At 41.8% G+C, this 25253-nt stretch overlaps 1 protein-coding gene across 19 annotated transcripts in view; it reads left to right on the top strand.

Annotated features, from left to right (window-relative positions):
- The window catches only part of LOC131132354 (ELKS/Rab6-interacting/CAST family member 1-like), an 89810-nt gene that overhangs the window by 41024 nt on the left and 23533 nt on the right, over positions 1–25253 (top strand). For 8 of the 19 annotated variants that reach the window (XR_013630457.1, XR_009130356.2, XR_009130358.2 and 5 more), the window contains 3 exons: positions 5317–5452; positions 7108–7239; positions 12204–12364. Coding sequence is in view for 12 of the 19 variants with exons in the window: in XM_078799348.1 (XP_078655474.1) it covers positions 5317–5452; positions 7108–7239; positions 12204–12364 (429 nt within the window). In the remaining 7 variants the exon portion in view is untranslated. Of the gene's footprint in view, positions 1–5316; positions 5453–7107; positions 7240–11960; positions 12015–12203; positions 12365–25253 lie in introns of all 19 variants that reach the window. The other 11 variants (XR_013630455.1, XM_078799346.1, XM_078799350.1 and 8 more) reach the window with 2 other exon arrangements.

Here is a 25253-nt window from a genome sequence, read left to right as displayed (position 1 = left end):
TTTGATGTGAGGAACCTCTCTGCCAAATGTTGCACATCAATGTTTCCGTCGCTCCCAAGAAGAATTTTTGGCTGCTTTGTTCCTCTGTGGTTGTTTTGAGGTGCCGTGTAAAAAAGGTGCTGCAGGGACCATTTGGGTTTTTTTTTGTTCTAGTCCTTATTTCCTATCATTCTCCAGCATTTCAGCTTTTGTTTTTGTCGTATTTGCTTTCATTCTCCTTCCATTACATGGTGGAAATGATTTTAAACATGGTACAGTAGGACTGTGGTCTTCATTTAGTTGGAATAAACCAATGAATTGAAGATCAATGATATCAGACACTGTTATTTATGAAATAATAAGAAATGACTTCACGTATAAATGATATCAGCTACTAACCACATTCAATTCAGCACATTCATTCATTCATAAGTGCATTATTTTATGCATTATTTTACACATTCAATCCACTTAATAGTACGGGTGTCACGGGACAGCCAATCCTCGAGACGAGACGATAGACAGGATCATGTTCAGGATTTTGGTTGCTGGGCAAAATTCATTCATTCATTAATTTTCTACCGCTTATCCATCACGAGGGTCGTGGGGGGTGCTGGAGCCTATCCCAGCTGTCTTCGGGCGAGAGGTGAGGTACACCCTGGACTGGTGGCCAGTCAGCCAATCACAAGGCACATATAGACAAGCAACCATTCACACTCACATTCATACCTATGGACAATTTGGAGTCGCTAATTAACCTAGCATGTTTTTGGAATGTGGGAGGAAACCGGAGTACCCGGAGAAAACCCACGCATGCACGGGGAGAACATGCAAACTTCCAGGGTGTTAGACATAATATGTTTAGGGCATAGAAAAAAATTCAATCCACTTAATAGTATGGGTGTCACGGAGGCAACCAACTCACGAGACGAGACAATAGACAGGATCGTGTTCAGGATTTTGGTCGATGGGCAAAATTCATTCATTCATTCATTTTCTACCGCTTATCCATCACAAGGGTCGCGGGGGGTGCTGGAGCCTATCCCAGCTGTCTTCGGGGCACCCTGGACTGGTGGCCAGCCAGCCAATCACAGGGCACATATAGACAAACAACCATTCACACTCATTCATACCTATGGACAATTTGGAGTCGCTAATTAACCTAGCATGTTTTTGGAATGGTGGAGGAGAACATGCAAACTCCACACAGAGATGGCCGAGGGTGGAATTGAACTAGGGTCTCCTAGCTATGAGGCCTGCATGCTCACCACTCGACCATCGTGCAGCCCACTATACCAACATTCAGTCATTCATTTTCTACCGCTTACCCTCACAAGCATCGCGGGGGATGCTGCAGCCTATCCCAGCCATCTTCGGGCGAGAGTACACCCTGGACTGGTGGCCAGCCAATCACAGGGCACATATAGACAAACAACCATTCACACTCACATTCATACCTATGGACAATTTGGAGTCGCCAATTAACCTAGCATGTTTTTGGAATGTGGGAGGAAACCGGAGTACCCGGAGAAAACCCACGCATGCACGGGGAGAACATGCAAACGCCACACAGAGATGGCCGAGGGTGGAATTGAACTCGATAACCACTTCACCGCCCTGCAAGCCCAAATTCAGCACATAAAACGGGGAAATGTTTTCCCATATGAAGTACTTTTTAAATAGGCTGAATAAGCCCGAGCAACATTTCTAACCACCAAAAAACGACTTCCGCGCATCCTGTGATGTTAACTCGGCGTGCACTTTATGCTAGTAAACATACACCAGTCCTCTCGGGTATCTGTGATCAAATATTTATTCGGAACTCCATATGCAATATTAATATTACCTTCACGCGGGTCCCTGAATATCAGCGGCGTTTTTTAATGGCGGAGGTAGAAAAGTTCTCACTCATGTTGACTCGTAAGCTGGAGTGGGGTGGTGGGTTAATATACATGCAAACTTCTTGGCTTTTTTTTTTTTGCGCGTTTCAAAGAGCTGTCAACAAGTTTATTTGCATGAATACCGCACACATGTTTTCATGCATCGGTCAATATTTGCGTGTGGTCTTGACGCAATACAGAGCAGTTTGTGTTTGGAACGACTTCGTTGTAGAATACGTCAATTAGAATCACAGCAAAAGGGCGCTACGTGCCTTAACCTTCTCTTTTAATGAGCGCTAATATTACACAAATGCAGTACTAACACCCTGGGGGTCACATTAGTATGTTTTTATTATTGGGCAAGCTAATAACGTTAGCATAGCAGGTACATTCCTGAAGTCGGGGTTTGCTTACACGATGCAGGAATTGCCTGCATGTCAGCCTCGTGTTATCGTTTTGCTCCACGTTGAATCCTTTCAATGCCGCAGGCCAATAAAAGACTATCCGCAAGCTCTAAATGGCCCCCAGGCCGCACTGTGAACACACTCTTTGCGCTACATGTTGGGCAAAGCTCCGCAAACGAGCTCGATGTAAGCCCGGACAAGCTATTAGCGAGATAAGAATCGAGAGGCAGCCCTCGACGAAGCCCCTCGCGTACTGTACATATACACACAGGCGCTAAATGCCGCGTGAAGAAAGGAGGGGGGGGAACCTCACAGAGCTTCCTGGATGTCCTCCAGTAGGAACATTCCTGCTTGTTTATGACCTGTTACATGCACTGGCGGGGTGTTTAGCTCGAAAAGCATCGCACAAAATCAAAAACACGTCTCTTTTTGATGGTTTATTTCATCCAGATGAACACCAAAGATGATATCAATTACCTGGGAATCAAACATGAGCATCCATCATTCTCCAAAAGACGGAACGTAGGAAAATAGCAATGCTTTTTAACACCTTTGAAATGGATTGCAGAATGATTCCCATCACTGGGGCCGCAGGGCTTCTGGCTTACTGGAAAGGGAAAATATGTTTTTGCTAAGAAGCTATGATAACAATAGCGCGTTAATATTTGCACGGAGCAAGCACACAATTTGAGCAAAAAAAAAAAAATTAAAAAAATGCACAAACTCTCAGCAACAAGAAAATGTTTTTGATTTCCTGAGCGTTTACGCCCACCTTTGTGTGGTCGCTTTCAACCCCTTTTGTGTTTCTTTATCCTTCATCCCAAGCCCTGATTCAGTTGTAAGCTGTTAAAACCTTCCTGGCATTAGCGACGCTTCGTCGGCGTGTCTACATCTTTCTGTGTGTGTGTGTGTGTGTGTGAGTGTGGTGGGGGGGTCGGGGGTATTAGCGGCCCTGATCGAGACAAGCTGTGTGCGATAGCTGATAGGGTTGTGACACCGGTGCAATGGCTTCCAGGCAGCTTAGACGACGGGATTGTAGGGGGTGGGGGGGGTGGGGCACGATTAAACCCTTTCTCCATCCAGAAGGCCCCCCTCCCCACCCCCAGATGACGAATCAGTCTTCAGTCTCCCACCAAGATCATGAGTCAGGCTCTCGTACTACGTAGCATTTTTACTGGATTCAATACCTGATTTGTGTGTTATATTGGAGCTAGAAGGGTTGTGGCATTAGCTACAGTCTATATAGAGTGTGAGGGGGGTTACGATTGTATGATTAAACCTTTTCTCCATTAAGAAGCCCCCCCGCTTCCATGACGAGTCAGTCTTCAGTCTCCCAAGATCATGAGTCAGGCTCTCGCACTGCGTACCATTTTTACTGAATTCAATACCTGATTTTTGCATTCTATTGAACCTAGAAGGGTTGTGGCATTACCTACAGAGTGTGTGTGGGGGGGGGGTACGATTAAACCCTTTGTCCATACAGAACCCCCCCCCCCCCCCCCCCCCCCGCTTCCATGACCATTTTTACTGAATTCAGTACTTGAATTGTGTGTTATATTGGACCTAGAAGGGTTGTGGCATTAGCTACAGTCTATATAGATTGGTGTGTGTGGGGGGGGTACGATTAACCCCTTTCTCCATCCAGAACACCCCTCCCCCCTTTTCCAAGGCCAATTTTTACTGAATTCAATACCTGTTTTGCACATTATATTGGACCTAGAAAAGTTGTGGCAATAGCTACACTCTATATAGAGTGGGGGGGGGGGTACGATTAAACCCTTTCTCCATCGAGAACCCCCCCCCTCCCCAATCTTTCCAAGGCCAATTTTTACTGAATTCAATACCTGATTTGCGTGTTATATTGGACCTAGAAAAGTTGTGGCAATAGCTACAGTCTATATAGGTTGGGGGGGGGTACGATTAAACCCTTTCTCCATCCAGAACCCCCCTTTTCTATGACCATTTTTACTGAATTCAATACCTGATTTGTGCGTTGTATTGGACCTAGAAGGGTTGTGGCATTAGCTACAGTCTATGTAGAGTGGGGGGGGGTACGATTAAACCCTTTCTTCATCCAGAACACCCCCCCCCCTTTTCCATGACCATTTTTAATGAATTCAATACCTGATTTGTGCGTTATATTGGACCTAGAAGGGTTGTGGCATTAGCTACAGTCTATATTGAGTGGGACGGGGGATGGGGGGGAGCGATTAAACCCTTTCTCCATCCAGAACACCCCTCCCCCCTTTTCCATGACCATTTTTACTGAATTCAATACCTGATTTGTGCGTTATAATGGACCTAGAAGGGTTGTGGCATTAGCTACAGTCTATAAAGAGTGGGGGGTACGACCAGAACAACTTTCATTTTTGGCATTGTGCGACTTATACTCTTATAGTCCAGAAAATACGGTAAATTACCTGCAAAAAATGCGACTTATACTCCAGTGCGACTTATGTATGTTTTTTTCTCCCTAATTATGCATTTTTGGCCTTGTGCGACTTATAATCCAGTGCAACTTATGTATGTTTTTTTCTCCCTAATTATGCATTTTTGGCCTTGTGCGACTTATAATCCAGTGCAACTTATGTATGTTTTTTCTACCTAATTATGCATTTTTGGCCTTGTGGGACTTATACTCCGGAGCGACTTATAGTCCAGAATATACGGTACATGTTTTGGCGTCTTCTTGTAAATTATTGTAATCGTTACTGCAGTTTTTTCTAGGTTTTTGTTGTTATATAGTTCTATTTTTAGAATATGCCGTGAGGCCAATAAAAAAAGGGACTGCTCTAATGTAAGGACAAATACTTTTGTCCTGAGTTAGTGTAGTTTTCAGGGTGAAATAAAGTATACGTTGTGGTTTAGAAGAATGGAATATTTTGTGTTGTGTACAATATGTTTATTATTCCAAGATTTATTTGAGGACGAGATATGTTGTGTTATTTGCATGCACCCTCCAGTTCCATCTTGTTGGTTTTTGTGCTATTATGGAAAACTACGGAAAAGGAGCCCAAAAAGTGGGGTGACGCATGAATGTGACGTCTCTGCAGGCAGATGAAGGATCAGTCCAAGAAGGTGGCCAACCTGAAGCACAAGGAGCAAGTGGAGAAGAACAAGAACGCCCAGCTGATGGAGGAGGCCAAGAAGAGGGAGGACAATATGAACGAGAGCTCCCAGCAGATAAAGGTAGGAAGTCGGGAATTCTCTGGCCTCTACCTTGAATAAGTCGGCGCTATCACAACAATGGCGGCATCATGTCAAAAGTGTGACGCGGAGTCGCCTTGGGCAATGTCAAACACACACACACACACACACATATAGCCTCGATGCAGCTCGGGGAGCGTATGCAAGCGGGTATCAGGAGCGGATGATTGACAGGGAATGAGGTGACACGTGGAGGACCCGCACACACCGACTTCCCATAAATATGCGGTGGTGTGTTTAAAAAGTCTTTGCATTGAAGATGTCCTTTCAGGTTTTAGCTTGTCCCCTTGAACTTTTTCCCCACTCACCTTTTTCCCTGCCTTGTTCCTTCTCAGCTCTTCCAGGAATTGTTAGGAGCCTTTCTGATTAAATGCAGATGACACCGTTGTTCGCTGGTGTGCGCCTTACAGCAAGTGACTGTTCTCGCGGTTTCTGAGTGTACAAGTCGCCGCATATTTTCAGCAGGCGTCAGTCGGCGAGTGAAACCCGAGTATAATTCGGACGGTAAATGTAATTCAGCGCAATAAGATCATGTTTAATCTAATCAGGGCCATATCCGTCTGCACGGTTCTACACAGAGTCATGCTGCACCTGGAACAGGCCAATTAACCTAGCAACCTCACAGCTAAAAGACCCGGGTTCAATCCCATCCTCTGCAATCTCTGTGTGGAGTTTGCATGTTCTCCCCGTGCATGCGTGGGTTTTTCTCCGGGTACTCCGGTTTCCTCCCACATTCCAAAAACATGCTAGGTTAATTAGCGACTCCAAATAGTCCATAGGTATGAATGTGAGTGTGAATGGTTGTTTGTCAATATGTGCCCTGTGATTGGCTGGCTGGCCACCAGTCCAGGGTGTACCCCGCCTCTCACCCCAAGACAGCTGGGATAGGCTCCAGCATCCCCAACAACCCTCGTAAAGATAAACGGTATAAGATTAAGTAATTAACCTTGCATGTTTTTTTGGAATGTCGGAGGAAACCGGAGCACCCGGAGAAAACCCACGCATGCACGGGGAGAACATGAACTGAACTCGGGTCTCTCGCCAACGCTAACTAACTAACGCTAACCTCTCGTCCACCGTGCAGCCTACTTAGTATAATGTATAGTAAAAAAATAGAGTACAAAAGTCGGAAGTAGAAAAAAATTTAATAATCCTGGAAAATGGATATACTGTATGTGAAAAAGATAAAGGGATGGTCGGGATTTGTTGACATGGAGTCATATAACTTCCCCTCGGCAGTGTAGTGCATCAACAGTGACTTAACGGTAAGACAACAGTATTGGTTCAGAAGAGTAATACAGCATGCTAAGTGTTCCACAGTGTATTTATGTATATATATAGTATATATACAGTATATACATATACACTCGAACATGAAGGAAGATGTGTGTGGAAAGAATACATCATTAAAATATGCAAAAGGCTCACAGTGTTCTCTCAGGCACATTTAGCGCTAACAAGTGCATTTCAAAGCCAACACATCAGATGTTCACAATTTGGTGTTTGTGCGGCGGGTTGTTTACGCCGTCATTGAACATATTTTTTTATTATTCCGCCGGCCACACAGGAGGCCCGCCGACGCTTCCTGTGGCATTAAAATATGTAGTAAATGTGTGTACGTGTTTGTGCGTTGCAAGGATTCGCTGCGCAATAAAGAGGAGCGCATTGAGGAGCTGGAGGAGGCTCTGAGGGAAAGCGTGCAGATCACTGCAGAGAGGGAGGTGGTGCTGGCCCAGGAGGAGCACGCCCGCACACATGCTGAGAAACAGGTACTGTATCTCCCGTAGTGGGGCACACATACCCCCCCCCCCCACTTTTAGTGCCTCTGACCCCAAGGACTTTGGAGCAGAAACACAGTCCTTTCTGCGTTTGACATAGCAAGAGATGACCGTGCCAAATGTGGCTAACGTGCGCCAAGTGCGGCGCTTTGCCCAGTCACTCCTCATTTGGTAAATACGTCCCTATTTAAAGAACAGCCCGCATTTTGTACCCCCCCTTCGCTCGGCGAAACACACAAACATCTTTGTGTGCATCAGGAAGGCTCATAATGCCGCCGATGGGATGCTCGGGAGGAAGGGTAACCGCACAGCAGTGGGAGGAATTTCCTCATCGGTCCACGAGCGACTTAACGAGGCCTCAGAGATGTGAAATGTACCTCCAAAAGCCCGGTTCTGACAAGTGTGGGCCGCAAGCACGAATACCGCCCTGAGAAAACACGGCCCCCGTGTAGCTGTTGGCAAAAGCCCACCGGCACTCCATTGTTATTCCTGCCTCGAAATGTTGGCCGTCACGTATGCGCTTGCACAGAGTCCTTTCGCCTTGCTACATTTTGCTGACATCGCTCCGTCACGGTAAATATGGATTATTTAGACAATTACATGCAGCTGCGCGTGGAGGGCCGGCATCCGCCGGCCAAGCGCTCGATGGCGTTGGTAATGATATCGCGGTGCTTGTTGTTTCTTGACACACGTTTAGCCTTATCCGAGGTGAATTTAGGCCTCTTAGCACCGAGAGCGGTAATGCACGACTTGGCTCACAAATCCAAAAAAGGCTCTGTGTAGCATCACATTAGCATTTTCACTCCGAGCTATTAGGTCCGGTCAGTCTCTTCAACACCACAAATCCCCCAAATTAAAGACTATATATAAGTATTGTAGTGTAGTCCATGCTACATAACATAAATAACACAAATAAAGTAGATGTATTCATGACATTTGCCTGTAGAAATCATTTGTAATATTTGCTAACCAATATTACCACCCAGTACAACATGGGCCCCCCCAGTTTGAAAACCATTGTCAGGGTCCCTCTGATCCTCTTCCATTAGAAATATGAACAGTAATGGGAATAACGGCGTTTAAAACTTTTACTTTTTTCAGTAACAGGTAATCTAACTAATTATTCTTACAGCAATGATGATTGGCTCAGGTTTTAGTAAAATTACGTCTTCAGCCAATCAGAGAACTTGGGTGGGTGGGTGTTTAGTGCAAAAATGCATCATCAGGTAGAAAAAAAAACCATACATAAGTCGCACTGGAGTATAAGTCGCATTTTTTGCAGGCAATTTACCGTATTTTCCGGACTATAAGTGGCACTTTTTTTTCATCGGTTGGCTGTTCCTGCGACTTATACTCCAGAGCGACTTATAAATGAAAAAAAGTGTTGATGTTCCATAATATTCCATATACTCCAGTGCTGCTTAGATATGTTTTTTTCTACCTAATTATGCATTTTTGGCCTCGTGCGACTTATACACTTATGTATGTATGTTAAAACACTTATGTATGTTTTTTTCTACCTAATTATGCATTTTTGGCCTTGTGCGACTTATACTCCAGTGCGACTTATGTATGTTTTTTTCTACTTAATTATGCATTTTTGGCCTTGTGCAACTTATACTCCAGTGCGACTTATGTATGATTTTTCTACCTAATTATGCATTTTTGGCTTTGTTTGACATATACTCCAGTGCTACTTACGTATGTTTTTTTTTACCTAATTATGCATTTTTGGCCTTGTGTGACTTATACTCCAGTGCTACTTACGTATGTTTTTTTTAATGCATTTTTGGCCTTGTGCGACTTATAATCCAGTACTACTTATGTATGTTTTTTCTACCTAATTATGCATTTTTGGCCTTGTGCGACTTATACTCCAATGCTACTTACGTATGTTTTTTTTCTACCTAATTATGCATTTTTGGCCTTGTGCGACTTATACTCCAGAGCGACTTATGTATGTTTTTTTCTATCTAATTATGCATTTTTGGCCATGTGCGACTTATACTCCAAAGCGACTTATAGTCCAGAAAATACGGTACTTTTTTAAAGTAACGTGCCCAACACTGAATACGACCCAAACTGATAATATCTCTTTACTTATCTGTACTGTAGAGACTAAACTTGAAATTGAAACCAGGAAATTGCAACATAGTGGAGAGCATGAGTCAAATGGCATGTCGAGTACTCAGAATTTGTACATGTTGGTAGGTTTGCATTGAAAGGAAGGCAGTTCCCTGCCCGTGTACCGGAGAAACAACCAAAGAGAGACGGACCCTCACTTAGAAATTAGGGTGTTTTGCAAGTTCTGATGGGTAGTGTACAGTAAGTATGTTGAATTAAAACTGCACCAAACATGATCTCTTCTCTTGTAGAGTTGCATCATCACTTCTTTCTGTGCAAAAAAGACGTATACGAACACCACATTTTTTCAAATAGGGGTAGGAAGAATCAGAGTTTATTTAACAGGTTACATTTTTATAATGTGGAATAGTCAAGTTCATAGCCGACACCAAAAATGGAAGTCAAGTTGAACGGAAGTTGCCTGGCGTCGTTTGTGGAACAAATGTACAGGAAAAGCCCCTCTTAATTTGAGGCTGACGTATGCCAGCCCAAAGTGGCAAAAAAAAATGTTTTCAAAAAGCTACAAGCGGCGGCTTTAATTGCCGGTCGCAGCAGGAAGAAGAAGCGCTTTGCAGAGAAATGTCAACACGTGGCCAAACACGGTCCTCGCCCAACATCAACAGCCATTCTGTGCGGACGCATTCTGTATACGTGCGAGTCTGCCATGTTGTGTGTGTGTGTGTGTGTATGTTCATTCTACAGCGTATACATTCCTTCCAGCATACCCATGGAGTTCTAACTGCTCCTTAAACAGCATTCAGATGGACTGCCCTCGCTCGTTTTGACACAAATGCGTCACAGCCGTTGGGTTCGGACATAATGCTTCATAAAATCACGACATCAGGGAGAGACAATAACGAGCTGTTTCAAAAGGGCTTTGCTTGTTACAGCGGGCAATTGAGCGTGTCGCACCAATGTGGCCGACGCGGGAAAATTCACACACCAGACACACACTTGGCTGTGCCACATATTGACAAGCCGTGTGCGCTTGGGCGGTTGACCGCACCAAAATATAGGAGCGAGACGTTAGTCATTAATGGTCAGTGAGGAAAAAGGTGCGACACACCCCAAAATGTCAGTCCACACACACCAAAGTGTTTGTCGTCCTCCTCCGCAAATTGCGTCTTTTTCCATGCAGGCCTCGTCTTTTTCCCCTTCCTTTTTCTTATTTTGGCTTTGAAAACAGAGCCTGTTAGCAACTGTCTTGGTGTTGCTTTGAATAAAGTTCAATGAAGGAAGACGTATTTGCACACTCACGATTCCACATGTCGGAAAATAAGCAGGAAGAAGCAGAGTTTATTTAATCATACGCGTAGTCTGTTCACTTCCTGATTATTGTTTATTTCATTTCATTGCTTTGTTTGAGGCTGCACGGTGGACGAGTGGTTAGCACACAAGCCTCACAGCTAGGAGACCCAGGTTCGATTCCACCCTCGGCCATCTCTGTGTGGAGTTTGCATATTCTGCCCCCGTTCATGCGTGGGTTTTCTCCGGGTACTCCGGTTTCCTCCCACATTCCAAAAACATGCTAGGTTAATTGCCGACTCCAAATTGTCCATAGGTATGAATGTGAGTGTGAATGGTTGTTTGTCTAAATGTGCCCTGTGATTGGCTGGCCACCAGTCCAGGGTGTACCCCGCCTCTCGTGCATCAGATTACAATTGAGTGCATCCCATAATCAGTTCACAGTTCCACATGTCCAAAAGGGAAGGTGTAGGAAGTAGGCAAAGCAAAGCTTATTAAACCCTACCCCTCCATCTGGTACTTTTACAATCAGTAACATTTGTTCACTTCCTGCTCTCCTAATATAATTTAAGGTTGTTTTTATTTTTTTATTTTATTTTTTTATTCATATTTATTTTTTATGTTTTGTCCCGTACCGAAGTACGAGGTGATATGACCATCCAATGACATAATGGTTACCATAGTAACTGTCAATATAGTGATATATATATATATATATCATATATATAATATTTTTTATTTTTTATAAATTTTTTAAATTTTTATTTTTATTTTTTGTCACGTAACGAAGTACGAGGTGATATGACCATACAATGATACATTTGTTCACTTCCTGCCTTCCTAATTAAGTTTTTTTATTTTTATTTTTAATTTTTTTTAATTATTATTTTTTACTTTTTTTGTCACGTAATGAAGTATGAGGTGATATGACCATACAATGACATAATGGGTACCATAGTAAGTGTCAATATAGTGATTGATATATATATATATATATATATATATATATATATATATATATATATATATATATAGCACATCATGACTGGTTCAAGACTCATCATCCTTGTCCAGAATCCTCCCCATAAATTTTGAGCAAACTTTCCAGGAATACGCACAAGGTCCTCGACGGAGGCCTTTGACTTGCATTCTCTCACTCACGTATATCTTCTCTCTCTCCTCCTTTCCACAATCCCTTTTCCTGATTTTTTTTTTCTGAATTGTTTGGCTTGGATCCTTGTATCTTTTTCTCTTTTTATTGTGTGCCGCCCCCACCCCCTTCCCGTGTCCGTTTTTCTATCCGCCTTTGCCGCCGTCCTTTTCCATCTTTTTTGTATACGCAGCTCTCTCGTATTGAGCTGCATGAGCTCAACACTGCCGGCTTTAAGTGGTCGAAGGTAACATCACCGTGATCACTTGTATTTCTCTTTTGTCAACTTTTCAACTAAAATGATCAAAATTGAGAACTTCAATCCAGACTGCATGAAGCTGTGCATGCGAAGCCAATTACTGAATGTGTTCGTGGTTACGTGGTGTGGAAAAATGAGGCGAAATACCGAAGTGTGCGTGTGTGTGTGTCCCTTCAGGTGGAAGACCTGCTGGTCGCCATGGAAAAGGTGAAACAGGAGTTGGAGGTGATGAAAGCCAAGCTGTCATCCACTCAGCTGTCACTGGCCGAGAAGGAGGGTCACCTGACCGCTCTACGGGCCGAGCGGCGGAAGCACCTGGAGGAGGTCCTGGAGATGAAGTAAGAATTTGAATTTCGGGGGGGGATTCACTACAAACTCCGACGCTATCTCCAGTAGATCCCCCGTGTCAGACGTGATCCTCCCGCCCTCCTTCAAAACCAATGGACTTAAGCAGAGCTTTAATGCGGTAACCATGCAGCTCGTCACATGATTGATTGCATACACAGACATCCGCCTATGTGCGCACCCTGGCGACGTTTTAATGCACTATTAATGGACGGCCTTGCATAAGCCGATGCGTTTTATGTATTTAAACCACTGAGGATTTCCACGGAGTGGAGCAATACATGTGGTTGAAACAGAAGCCAGAGTGCCGTCTGTTGAAAACACTGCGGTCCTGACTTTGAGACAAGTGTAGGACATCGCTTTGTTTTTGACTTATAACAGGACATCAGTAGAATCTGACTTGTGTCCACCATATAAACTCAGTATGCACACACACTTTGTATATAGTATATACTGCATATACTATATACAGTACATGCTAATTTATGAATGCCAATTCAAAGAAAGCGGCTTTTACTTTGACTGTTTATGTCATAAATGTGCCGGCGGTCCACCTCACCTCTTTGTGTTTTTTTTTTTTTTACATCGTTAAATATGCAGATGTTAATAACAAACGTCTCTTTTAATGGAGTCTCTAATGCACACTTTATGCACGATGTAACATGGCGAAAAAAACGCATTAAATATTAAAAAGACATACTGGTATTATTGCATAAATATTAAACACATTTGCTCAAGAAACAAATTCATGAAAATATTACAATGAAATAAAAAATGTACACTTTACATACAATAATTATAATGAAAATATGTATTTAAAATTTTTATTTTATTAATTTTTTTAAATTATATTTATATAGGGATATATATAATATATAATATATGTATAATAACTGAATAATATATAAATAAATAAAAATTAAAATTCAAAATAAATAAATGAATATAAAAAATACAAAAATATTGTTATACAATGTAATAAAAGAGTTAATTAAAAAGCACCAAAATGTCATAAAACAAAATTAGTCCGTGTACGGCTTAGTTCAGATGATTGAAATAATCAAAATATTTGCTATGAGTGTGAGTGTGAATGGTTGTTTGTCTATATGTGCCCTGTGATTGGCTGGCTGGCCACTAGTCCAGGGTGTACCCCGCCTCTCGCCTGAAGACAGCTGGGATAGGCTCCAGCACCCCCGCGACCCTCGTGAGGATAAGCGATAGAAAATTAATGACTGAATGAACAGTTTTAAAATATACAATTTCATGTTAAAATATATAAAACATACTAGTAACATTACAGGAATATATTGATATAAAAAATAAAAGAATATTGCTATAAAATGGAATAAAAAGAGTCCATTAAAAACAAAAATGAGTATGTTTCTAGACACACATACGGCTTCAATAATTAAAAACACATTTAATCATACTGCAGATTATTTAAATAATAAACATATTTGCTAATATAAAGAAATAAACATATCCTGTATTTGTTCAGGCTGCACGGCAGACGAGTTGGGCACCCCCCGCAACCGCCATGAGGATAAGCGTTAGAAAATGAATGAATGAACATATTTGTCCAAGTTCACATCCAAATGTGTAGTTTCCATATAAAAACATATTATATATACTTACCTGGTACAGTATGCATATGTACATGGTTGCTAAAATAGTTATTGACTTCATAATATACCTGCACACACCTGAATCACCATTTCATTGACAGCATCCTGGGAAAATGATACTTTTTTTTTTTTAAACACAAGTCACTCACTCGCCTCTTTTCTTTGAAGGTGAATGGACGTACTGTATGCTGGCCTCTAGCTGTCATGTATTGACTTATGAGTCTTATGAGTATATAAGTCTGGCCTCCTTGGGCGTGTACAACATGGGGATGTTTAAGGTCCTCCGTGTTGGTCTATATGTGCGTGTAATACGCATGAAAATGTCTGGGCGTGCATAACTCCGCCATAACTCTCTGTGGTTGGATGTGTGATTTGTTTCCTGATTTAACGCTGGTGTAAAGTTTAACGTTTTCTGTAAGACATGATATACGATACCGCTGCTCTCCGCGCTTTCCAGGCTTGGAATATATTAGTGCACACACACACACACACTCGTTCATCTACATCTGTGACATTTTGTCTCACATTTCTGTCCAAGAAGTCGTCAGCTCCATGTGAAGAGTTCCAAGCTCTTGTTTTCTTTGCGAGGGGGAAGTGGGAAGGACAGTAGTAAAATCAAAGAAATTGACTATTAATTATATTACATCCTCCTTCCAAGAGGATGTAATGTCTGTTTTGGTCAAGTACTTTGGAAAATACCGTATTTTCTGGACTATAAGTCGCTCCAGAGTAAAAGTCGCACAATGCCAAAAATGCATAATTAGGTAGAAAAAAACATACATAAGTCGCACTGGAGTATAAGTCGCACATGGCCAAAAATGCATAATTAGGTAGAAAAAAACATACATAAGTCGCACTGGAGTATAAATCGCACATGGCCAAAAATGCATAATTAGGTAGAAAAAAAACATACATAAGTCGCACTGGAGTATAAGTCCCACATGGCCAAAAATGCATAAATAGGTAGAAAAAAACATACATAAGTCGCACTGCAGTATAAGTTGCACAATGCCAAAAATGCATAATTATGTAGAAAATAAACATACGTAAGTCGCACTGGAGTATAAGTTGCACAAGGCCAAAAATGCATAATTAGGTAGAAAAAAACATATATAAGTCGCACTGGAGTATAAGTCGCACATGGCCAAAAATTCATAATTAGGTAGAAAAAAACACATAAGTCACACAAGGCCAAAAATGCATAATTAGGTAGAAAAAAACATACGTAAGTCGCACTGGAGTATAAGTCGCACAAGGCCAAAAATGCATAATTAGGTAGAAAAAAACATACATAAGTCGCACTGGAGTATAAGTTGCACATGGCCAAAAAATGCATAATTAGGGAGGAAAAAAACATACATAAGTCGCTCAATGCCAAAAATGCATAATTAGGTAGAAAAAAACATACATAAGTCGCACAAGGCCAAAAATGCATAATTAGGTATAAAAAAACATATGTAAGTCACACTGGAGTATAAGTTGCATTTTTTGCGGGTAATTTATTTTCCAAACTACTTGACCAAAACAGACATTACGTCCTCTTGGAAGGCAAGTTCTACCAATAAAAGAATAGAGAACAGGCTGAATAGGTGTAAGATATGCTAACACAAATAGTACACACACATACACTCGTTCATCTACATCTGTGACATTTTGTCTCACATTTCTGTCCAAGAAGTGGTCAGCTCCAAGTGAAGAGGTCCAAGCTGTAGTTTTCTTTGCGAGGGGGAAGTGGGAATGACAGTAGTAAAATGAAAGAAAATGAGTATTAACGTGTTTTTTGGCAGCGGGGGACACTGAAAAGAGGAAAAAAAAAAAGACAGCTGTCCAAAGACAACTTAGTCCGGCCAACAAAACTCTAAATGATATTCGCCTCATCGCCGTCTCCCTCGCTCCTCGTGCTCATCCATCTAAGACTGGGGTGTACGTTGGACATTGCACAAGCAATGAGCTTTTACACCCCCATGTGCTCAATTTCATTTATGGGTCATTGCTTTTTACCATTAGAGAGCATTTTTACGAGCGTTAATATCATAAATTGTTTGCTGAGGCAAATGCTCCGAAACATAAAAAAAATAACAAATGCCAATGTGTGTTTATTTGCAAGGTTGTCATGGAGATTGTAACATAGAAAGGACAATTTATCACTGCGGAAAATGAAAACAACTCTGCACTTGATGATGTTTTGGCAGCGCCTCTTAATGTTAGCGGTTAGGCAACACTTTTTTTTTAATGCTTTAACGGGCAAATAAAAGATGACAATTAAGCCTCAAACAAGGGTTGGGCACTCATTTAAAAACTTTATTGTTTCCACTGAAACAGGCTGCCTAGTGCAACAACGCTGACCCAACAAGCAAGCAAATATAGCGCAGGCAAGAACGCCATGGGTTGACACGGGCATCGCGTCGCGTCATTCCACTGTATGGACTTACCTAACCTACCTAATTATGCATTTTTGGCCTTGTGCGACTTATACTCCAGAGCGACTTACGTATGTTTTTTTTCTACCTAATTATGCATTTTTGGCCTTGTGCGACTTATACTCCAGTGCGACTTATGTATGTTTTTTTTTCTACCTAATTATGCATTTTTGGCCTTGTGTGACTTATACGCCAGAGTGACTGATGTATGTTTTTTTCTAGCTAATTATCAATTTTTGGCCTTGTGCGACTTATACTCCAGAGTGACTTATGTATGTTTTTTTCTACCTAATTATGCATTTTTGGCCTTGTGCGACTTATATTCCAGAGTGACTTATGTATGTTTTTTTCTACCTAATTATGCATTTTTGGCCTTGTGTGACTTATACGCCAGAGTGACTGATGTATGTTTTTTTCTAGCTAATTATCAATTTTTGGCCTTGTGCGACTTATACTCCAGACTGACTTATGTATGTTTTTTTCTACCTAATTATGCATTTTTGGCCTTGTGCGACTTATACTCCAGAGTGACTTATGTATGTTTTTTTCTACCTAACTATGCATTTTTGGCCTTGTGCGACTTATACTCCAGAGTGACTTATGTATGTTTTTTTCTACCTAATTATGCATTTTTGGCCTTGTGCGACTTATGTATGTTTTTTTCTACCTAATTATGCATTTTTGGCCTTGTGCGACTTATACTCCAGAGTGACTTATGTATGTTTTTTTCTAGCTAATTATCCATTTTTGGCCTTGTGCAACTTATACTCCAGAGTGACTTATGTATGTTTTCTTCTACCTAATTATGCATTTTTGCCATTGTGCGACTTATATATGTTTTTTTCTACCTCATTATGCATTTTTGGCCTTGTCCGACTTATACTCCAGTGCGACTTATGTATGTTTTTTTCTACCAAATTATGCATTTTTGGCCTTGTGCGACTTATACTCCAGAGTGACTTATGTATGTTTTCTTCTACCTAATTATGCATTTTTGCCATTGTGCGACTTATGTATGTTTTTTTCTACCTAATTGTGCATTTTTGGCCATGTGCGACTTATACTCCGGAGTGACTTATGTATGTTTTTTTCTACCTAATTATGCATTTTTGCCATTGTGCGACTTATGTATGTTTTTTTTCTACCTAATTATGCATTTTTGGCCTTGTCCGACTTATACCCCAGTGCGACTTATGTATGTTTTTTTCTACCTAATTATGCATTTTTGGCCCTGTGCCACTTATACTCCGGAGCGACTTATAGTACTTACTATAAGTCCTATAAGTACTATAAGTACTTGACCAAAACAGATATTACGTCCTCTTGGAAAGCAAGTTCTAACATTAATAAAAGAATAGAGAACAGGCTGAATAGGTGTAAGATATGCTAAAACAATGTTTATTCATTCATTCATTCATTTTCTACCGCTTATCCTCGGGAGGGGTGCTGGAGTCTATCCCAGCTGCACAAAAAATAAACATGAACAGAAAAGGTGTCCAGTGTTTATGTAATATAAACATTTTTTTTATTTATAAGTCGCTCTGGAGTATAAGTCGCAGGAACAGCCAACCAGCCAGTCCGGAAAATAATGTATGTAACATAAGACGTAAGTTTAAAATGTGTGTTAACAAGAATGATTAATTTAACATAACTAAAACAGGCTGTAGTGTTTTATAGTATATATACGTATATATATGTTTTTCTTAGCATAGACCCGTGACCCAATGAAAACGACTTTGCGACCCACTTTTAGGAACCACCGGTCCAGTGTCCGCAAACAATAGACCGCTTCAGCTAATCAGAAGTTTGAAGAAAGATGCCGATGCCTCAAGGCTAATGCAGTGATTTATTCCCCCTCCTTCCCAACGTCCCTTCCTTCATCCCCGTACTCCCTTCCGTCACTCTCCCAGGCTGCGCTTCACCCCAGCCCCCGCATTGCGGCGCTTGCTTATTCCCCACCGTAACTCGCTATAGCTTCTGTCTGTCTGCAAATGTCGTTATCACGTGGCCGTGTTTCCGCTCGTATCATCGCTACTGTCGCCACATGCTGAAGGAAACCAATAATGTGCGCGGGGGCATGTGGTTTTGCTATTCACGCCGTACAACGATGGACTCGAGCAAACCGGTGTGGGGGGACATTTTCACATATTTCACTTTAACAACGGAAGAGGCTTTTCAAGCTCTGGTTTCTCCTTGGCAACATCACTAGCCATGCCTCGTAACTATGGACACTTATACTTCCTGTCTCTGTACCGTCCAAAAATTGTTTACAACAGGGGTCTCAAACACGCGGCCCGCGGGCCCCCGCCTTGATATGAAAGTTTGATATGGATGCTGTATGGTATCATGTACCCAGAAAAAATTATTATGTTTGATTAATGTTCATATTAAAGGTTAAATAACTGTTAATAGTTATCCTCCCTATCCGTGTGGAAGTGGTAAGTTTTTGGCTATTTAAGTTTAAAGAAAATAACTTGAAGGCTACCGTTTATGTCGCTATAGCTCTCTAGTTTGCGAGTTAGCATGTGTCTCAAGACCCTGCAGTTGCGCAATATGTTGTAAATAAGAAGAGTATAAATGTGACTATAGTCTCTAATAAGGGTTCTAATAATGCTTTGTTAATTATAATCTGAAAAAAATCATTTGTCTACCCAGCAACTATATGTGGTTTCTTAAGTTGTTATTATTTGCCGTTTTATTATTATTATTATATTTATTTATTTTACTGATTGATTGAGTTTCTTTATTCTTGATTTGTTTATTTATTTTTCATCTTATTTTGTGTAGAAAAATAAAAATGAAGACATTTGAGAACAGTGGAATGTTTTATCGGAGCTTTTCTTGTAGAAAATCGGAACCAAAGCAAAGTTTATTCATTTTTCTGTTTTTAATAAATGCGTTTTTTTTTTTTTTTTTATAAACCTGATGCGGCCCAGTACTCACCCAGACCCTAGCTCCAGTGGCCCCCAAGTAAATTGAGTTTGAGACCCCCTGGTTTACAACATGACATGTACCACCAGGGGGCAATCAAGAGCTATTGGCTTGCCTAACTTGCATATGTGTGTTGTTTTTTTGGTTTGTGTGTGTGTGTTTTTTTTTCTCGCATGTGTGCACTTGTGGATTTACGGCAGCTTTGCAGGAAAACTCGACACAACTCTACTTATCCTAACGCTAACAATGTGGCGCTATGCGTTGAGACTATGAGTCTCATGTGCATAAACAGACAAGTCGGCGTGACTGCTTGGAAGTACACTGCAGCTTGGAGACACACACACACACACACATATATATATATATATATATATATATATATATATATATGCATGCATGTACAAATTATGGCAGCAAGACAAGCGCTTTGATCCCCCTTCAGACAGCAATGAGATTAATTCTCAGCGTGCCAAAAGCGAGGATGTGTGTATTTGTTGTGTCTGTGTGTGTGTGTGTGTGTGCAGCAGACTTGTCGAGAGCTTAGTGCGACTAAAAGGGCGACGTTTGACACTTTACAAGCTGGAAGCAGGGCACACTGTCTCGCACGCTTCTTTCTTTCTCGCTTATTCTGCACTTTTTGACGACGATGTGGGCCTCTTCTACACTGTAATCCGGAATGAACCACGATGGTGAACTGGTGGAATAATTCGGATCAGAACCACCTTGCACACCTTGGTAGGAAAAATGAATATATTGGGTGATGAATTGGTTAGTAAACCGTTCATTTGTTATGCCGCTTGTCCTCATTAAGGCGGGGTGTGATGCAGCCAACCTCACGGAACATACATGGAAGCAACCACAGTCAGAACTTAGAACCTCCAATTAACCTAACATGCATTCCTATTTTTGGAATGTGGAGGGAAGCCGGATACCGGAGAAAAGCCACCCACCCACCAACCCACGCACTCACTCACAGGGGGATACAAAAGTTATTACATTCTACATAAACGATAAGATGAAATGAATAAATAACTGACTCTTAAAACCCCCAACTTCAAGGAAGTTTACTGAAATGTCCATCTGTTAGTGGCACCTTTTTCCAGGTTTGCACCAAAAGACTTTTTTGCACAAAATTCCTAATCATGAATTTAGGAACTTAACAATGGAGATTGATGCTGCCATCCATCATTATCTTTTTTTTCTGGATAAATTGTTACCCAGGGTTGCACGGTGGAAAAGGGGTTAGCAAGTAGGCCGCGCAGCTAAGAAACCCGAGTTCAATCCCACCCTCGCCCATCTCTGTACGTTCACCCCATGCATGCGTGAGTTTTCTCCGGTTTCCTCCCACATTCCAAAAACATGCTCGGTTAATTAGCGACTCCAAATTGTCCGTAGGGATGAATGTGAGTGTGAATGGTTGTTTGTCTATATGTGCCCTGTGATTGGCTGGCCACCAGTCCAGGGTGTACCAGTCCCGCCTCTCGCCCAAAGACAGCTGGGATAGGCTCCAGCATCCCCCACGACACTTGTGAGGATAAGCGGTAGAAAATGAATTAATTAGTGGTTAGCATACAGCTCTCGCAGCTAGGTGATCCGGGTTCAATCCCATCCTCGGCCATCTCTGTGTGGAGTTTGCATGTTCTCCCCGTGCATGCGTGGGTTTTCTCCGAGTACTCCGGTTTCCTCCCACATTCCAAAAACATGCTAGGTTAATTGGCGACTCCAAATTGTCCATAGGTATGAATGTGAGTGTGAATGGTTGTTTGTCTATATGTGCCCTGTGATTGGCTGGCCACCAGTCCAGGGTGTACCCCGCCTCTCGCCCGAAGACAGCTGGGATAGGCTCTACCACCCCTTGCGAGGATAAGTGGTAGAAAATTAATGAATGAATGATCATACATGGGCTGCATGGCGGTCGAGTGGTTACGCAGGCCTCGCAGCTTGGAGACCCGAGTTCAATCCCACCCTTGGCCATCTCTGTGTGGAGTTTGCATGTTCTCCGGGTACTCCAGTTTCCTCCCACATTCCAAAAACATGCTAGGTTAATTGGCGACTCCAAATTGTCCATAGGTATGAATGTGAGTGTGAATGGTTGTTTGTCTCTATGTGCCCTGCTGGGATAGGCTCCAGCGGTAGAAAATAAATGAATGAAATTGTTACCCAGTGCTCCCATTGTGTGTGTGTGTGTGTGTGTGTGTGTGTGGTCCCAACTCCTGCAGACCCCGGGCTAATGCTTTTTACACCTTCCCTATTAGTCACACTGTGCGTCTACACGGTTTAAAAATGTGTGCGTCCGCCAGAGGAGGAGACAGCTTGGTGAACAAAGACAGAAAGGGGAAGGGGAGGGGAAAAAAAAAAAAGATGGGGGGGGGGGATGTGTCAAGATCAGATCCTCATTCTGTCATGCAGCAGTCCCACCTGCCCTCCTCTCTTGTCTCGCTCTCACCAACACACTGCGATTCTCTCTCGGCCGCCGGCTTCCCTGCTGCGCTTCTTCCCCCTTCATGTCTCTTTGATTTGTTTTCCCTCCAAATCCTCCAGGCAGTTTATTCCCTTCCCTGTCAGTGTAGTGCATATGTGGATGTGAGTCTTCTCTTAAATCCTCTGTGATGTACAACAGCTCTTTCACACTTTCTCAACGTGCAGTTTTAACGCCACTCTCTGCCCCCCATACAACACTTCCTTAAAATAGATTAGGTAGCATCCATCCTCTTAATGAGGAGCCCGATTATGACAATTAAACACATTTTCGGTGAATATCATTGCAGATAGGACTCTTATATAGAAAAAAAAATGCCCCCCCAGGGTATGGCAAAAGCATTTTTAATAACAGCTGCAGTAGAAGTTGATAGGCAATTCAAAAAGAGAGACAGAGCAGCATAAAATTTTTTTTTTTTTTTATTGACTGCCTCCGCTCTTTGATGCTGCACATGTGGCGGTCCATATGTTTCACAGGACTGCTGTCAATGTGAAGCTCATATGTGGGGGCCCTGAGAAATCCATTGTTTTCCTTCAAATTCTACATTTTTTAGTACTTTTTTTAAACTTTTAACTTACACTTATTTTACCACCAGAGTGGGCGCTTTTTGGGTTATTCATTCATTTTCTGCCACTTTTTTTACACTATGAGGGTGGCAGTAGGGTGCGGGAGCCTATCCCAGCTGTCTTGAGGCGAAAGAGGTGGGGTACACCCTGGACTGGTGGCCAGCCAGCCAATCACAGGGCACATATAGACAAACAACCATTCACACTCACATTCATACCTATGGACAATTTGGAGTCGCCAATTAACCTAGCATGTTTTTGGAATGGGGGAGGAAACCGGAGTACCCGGAGAAAACCCACGCATGCACGGGGAGAACATACAAACTCCACACAGACATGGCCGAGGGTGGAATTGAACTCGGGTCTCCTAGCTGCGAGGCCTGCGTAACCACTCATCCGCCATGCAGCCCCTGTATAATCATTCATTCATTCATTCATTCATTTTCTACCACTTATCCTCACAAGGGTTGTGGGGGGGTGCTGGAGCCTATCCCAACTGGCGAGAAGCGGGGTACACCCTGGACTGGTGGCCAGCCAATCACAAGGCACATATAGACAAACAACCATTCACACTCACATTCATACCTATTGACAATGTGGAGTCGTCAATTAACTTAGCATGTTTTTGGAATGTGGGAGGAAACCGGAGGGAGGAGTCTCTGAGCTGCGAGGCCTACGCGCTAACCTCTCGACCACCATGCAGACACAATAAAATATCCATTAATTAAATACAAAAATCCTTACATGTATTGATGCAGACAGGATGTTGAGCTCTTATTTTGAAGGCAGGAAGTGTGTTGTGTGTTTCCTTTTTTTCACTCAGGACCGATATCAGCGGGCCAATTAACCTAGCATGTTTTTGGAATGTGGGAGGAAACCGGAGTACCCGGAGAAAACCCACGCATGCATGGGGAGAACATGCAAACTCCACACAGAGATGGCCGAGGGTGGAATTGAACTCGGGTCTTCTAGCTGTGAGGCCTGGGCGCTAACCACACGACCGCCGTGCAGCAGTTTCCCATATATATGTTTTGGGTTTTTTTTGGATGATTTTCACTTAACTTAGTGTTGCCATGCATCGCCTGGTTACGTACATCCGAGGTTTTGGTCACTCACACGGGACTAGAGTCTACTGGCAGTCCAAAGGCAGTCCTGACTTTTGGTTCTGGTCTATGTTTACATTGAACCAAATGTATCGTACTATCAGAACAATCGGACTCCAGTCTGTTTGACCCGGACCGAGTGTAACGTTTTTTGGTTTTTTTGTTTTTATTTCTGCAGTTTGTCATTCTGCTGACATCTAAATGTACTTCCAAAGTTGGATTTCACACGCACCTTGTAGGTCGTACGTGCCGCCCGCGCCTTCGTTCACGTTCTTGCTAAAGTCATCAACATGTGGAGGTCCTTCTTTTTCCCACCAGCTGCCTCTCTGACCTCAGCTGGCGGTCAGGTGGTCGCATCCTTCAGCCGACGCAGCTGCGCTCGTGTTATCCAAGCAGGTCTCCCGAGTTGGTGTTTTCCGAGGATTCAGTCGTTATGTCATGTACTGTTGGACGGATCAGTTATTGAACAGGTAGAAAGCGCGGTGAACTGAATTTTCAAGAAAAAACGGGAAGGTGAAGCCCAATCCAGACAACAGGAAATTGACTCCAAGAAGAGATACACTTTAGATTTTTTTTAGCATGTGGTCTTTAGTGGAAAGGTTTTAGAATCTTCTCACATGTAGGATTTTTTTGGAGGTCCTTAAAGCAAGGGTTCCCAAACTTTACCAACTCAGGGCTCACTTGAAAATCTAAAATAATGTCCGCGGCCCACCTTTGTTCTATAAACAGTACATAGACGAAATGCTGCATTCTCAGAGCACTTAATATTATTATTATTAGTAGTAGTAGTAGTAGTAGTAGTATTCATTCATTCATTTTCTAGCGCTTATCTTCACAAGGGTCGCTGGAGCCTATCCCAGCTGTCTTCAGGCGAGAGGCGGGGTACACCCAGGACTGGTGGCTAGCTAGCCAATCACAGGGCACATATAGACAAACAACCATTCACACTCACATTCATACCTATGGACAATTTGGAGTCGCCAATTAACCTAGCATGTTTTTGGAATGTGGGAGGAAACCGGAGTACCCGGAGAAAACCCACGCATGCACGGGGAGAACATGCAAACTCCACACAGAGATGGCCGAGTGTGGGATTTAACCCGGATCACCTAGCTGCGAGGCTGTATGCTAACCACTCGACTATCGACTACTATTATTATTGTTATTATTATTATTATTATTATTATTATTATTATTATTATTATTATTGTTGTTGTTGTTGTTGTTGTTATTATTGTTATTATTATTGTTATTATTATTGTTATTATTATTGTTATTATTATTGTTATTATTAAGATTCACAATTTAAATGAAAGCAGGGGGATAAAGGATTTTATATTTATAAGGATAAATATTTTGACCGGTCAATAACACTCAATAGGTTAATTACTTATATATATAAATAAATATTATAAATATATATTTATAATATATAAATATAAAATTGTCGATGAAATATAAATATATTAATGTTAATGTATTAAATATATTATATTATAAATATAAATAAATATAAAATAAATATAAAATATAAATATTTTTTTAATCTTGAAATAAATATTTTATAATAAAAATAATTTTAAAAAATAATAAAATAATTATTTTTAAATAATATTTTTAATGACTTCTCTACACGGGGGCTGCGGTCCACACGTTGGGAATCGCTGCCTTAAAGGTTCTCCCATACGGGGTTTGTTTTCTTTAAACGTATACTGGGGACGGGTGGTGTACCTTTGTCATTTGTTAGGACTTGCAACC

This window comes from Doryrhamphus excisus, linkage group LG2, assembly GCF_037039965.1.
Source record: "Doryrhamphus excisus strain RoL-2023G ecotype Guam linkage group LG2, RoL_Dexc_Guam_v1.1, whole genome shotgun sequence".
Lineage (NCBI taxonomy): Eukaryota > Metazoa > Chordata > Actinopteri > Syngnathiformes > Syngnathidae > Doryrhamphus > Doryrhamphus excisus.
The sequence above is the reverse complement of the archived record's forward strand: the minus strand, read 5'-3'. Positions and strand labels throughout refer to the sequence as shown.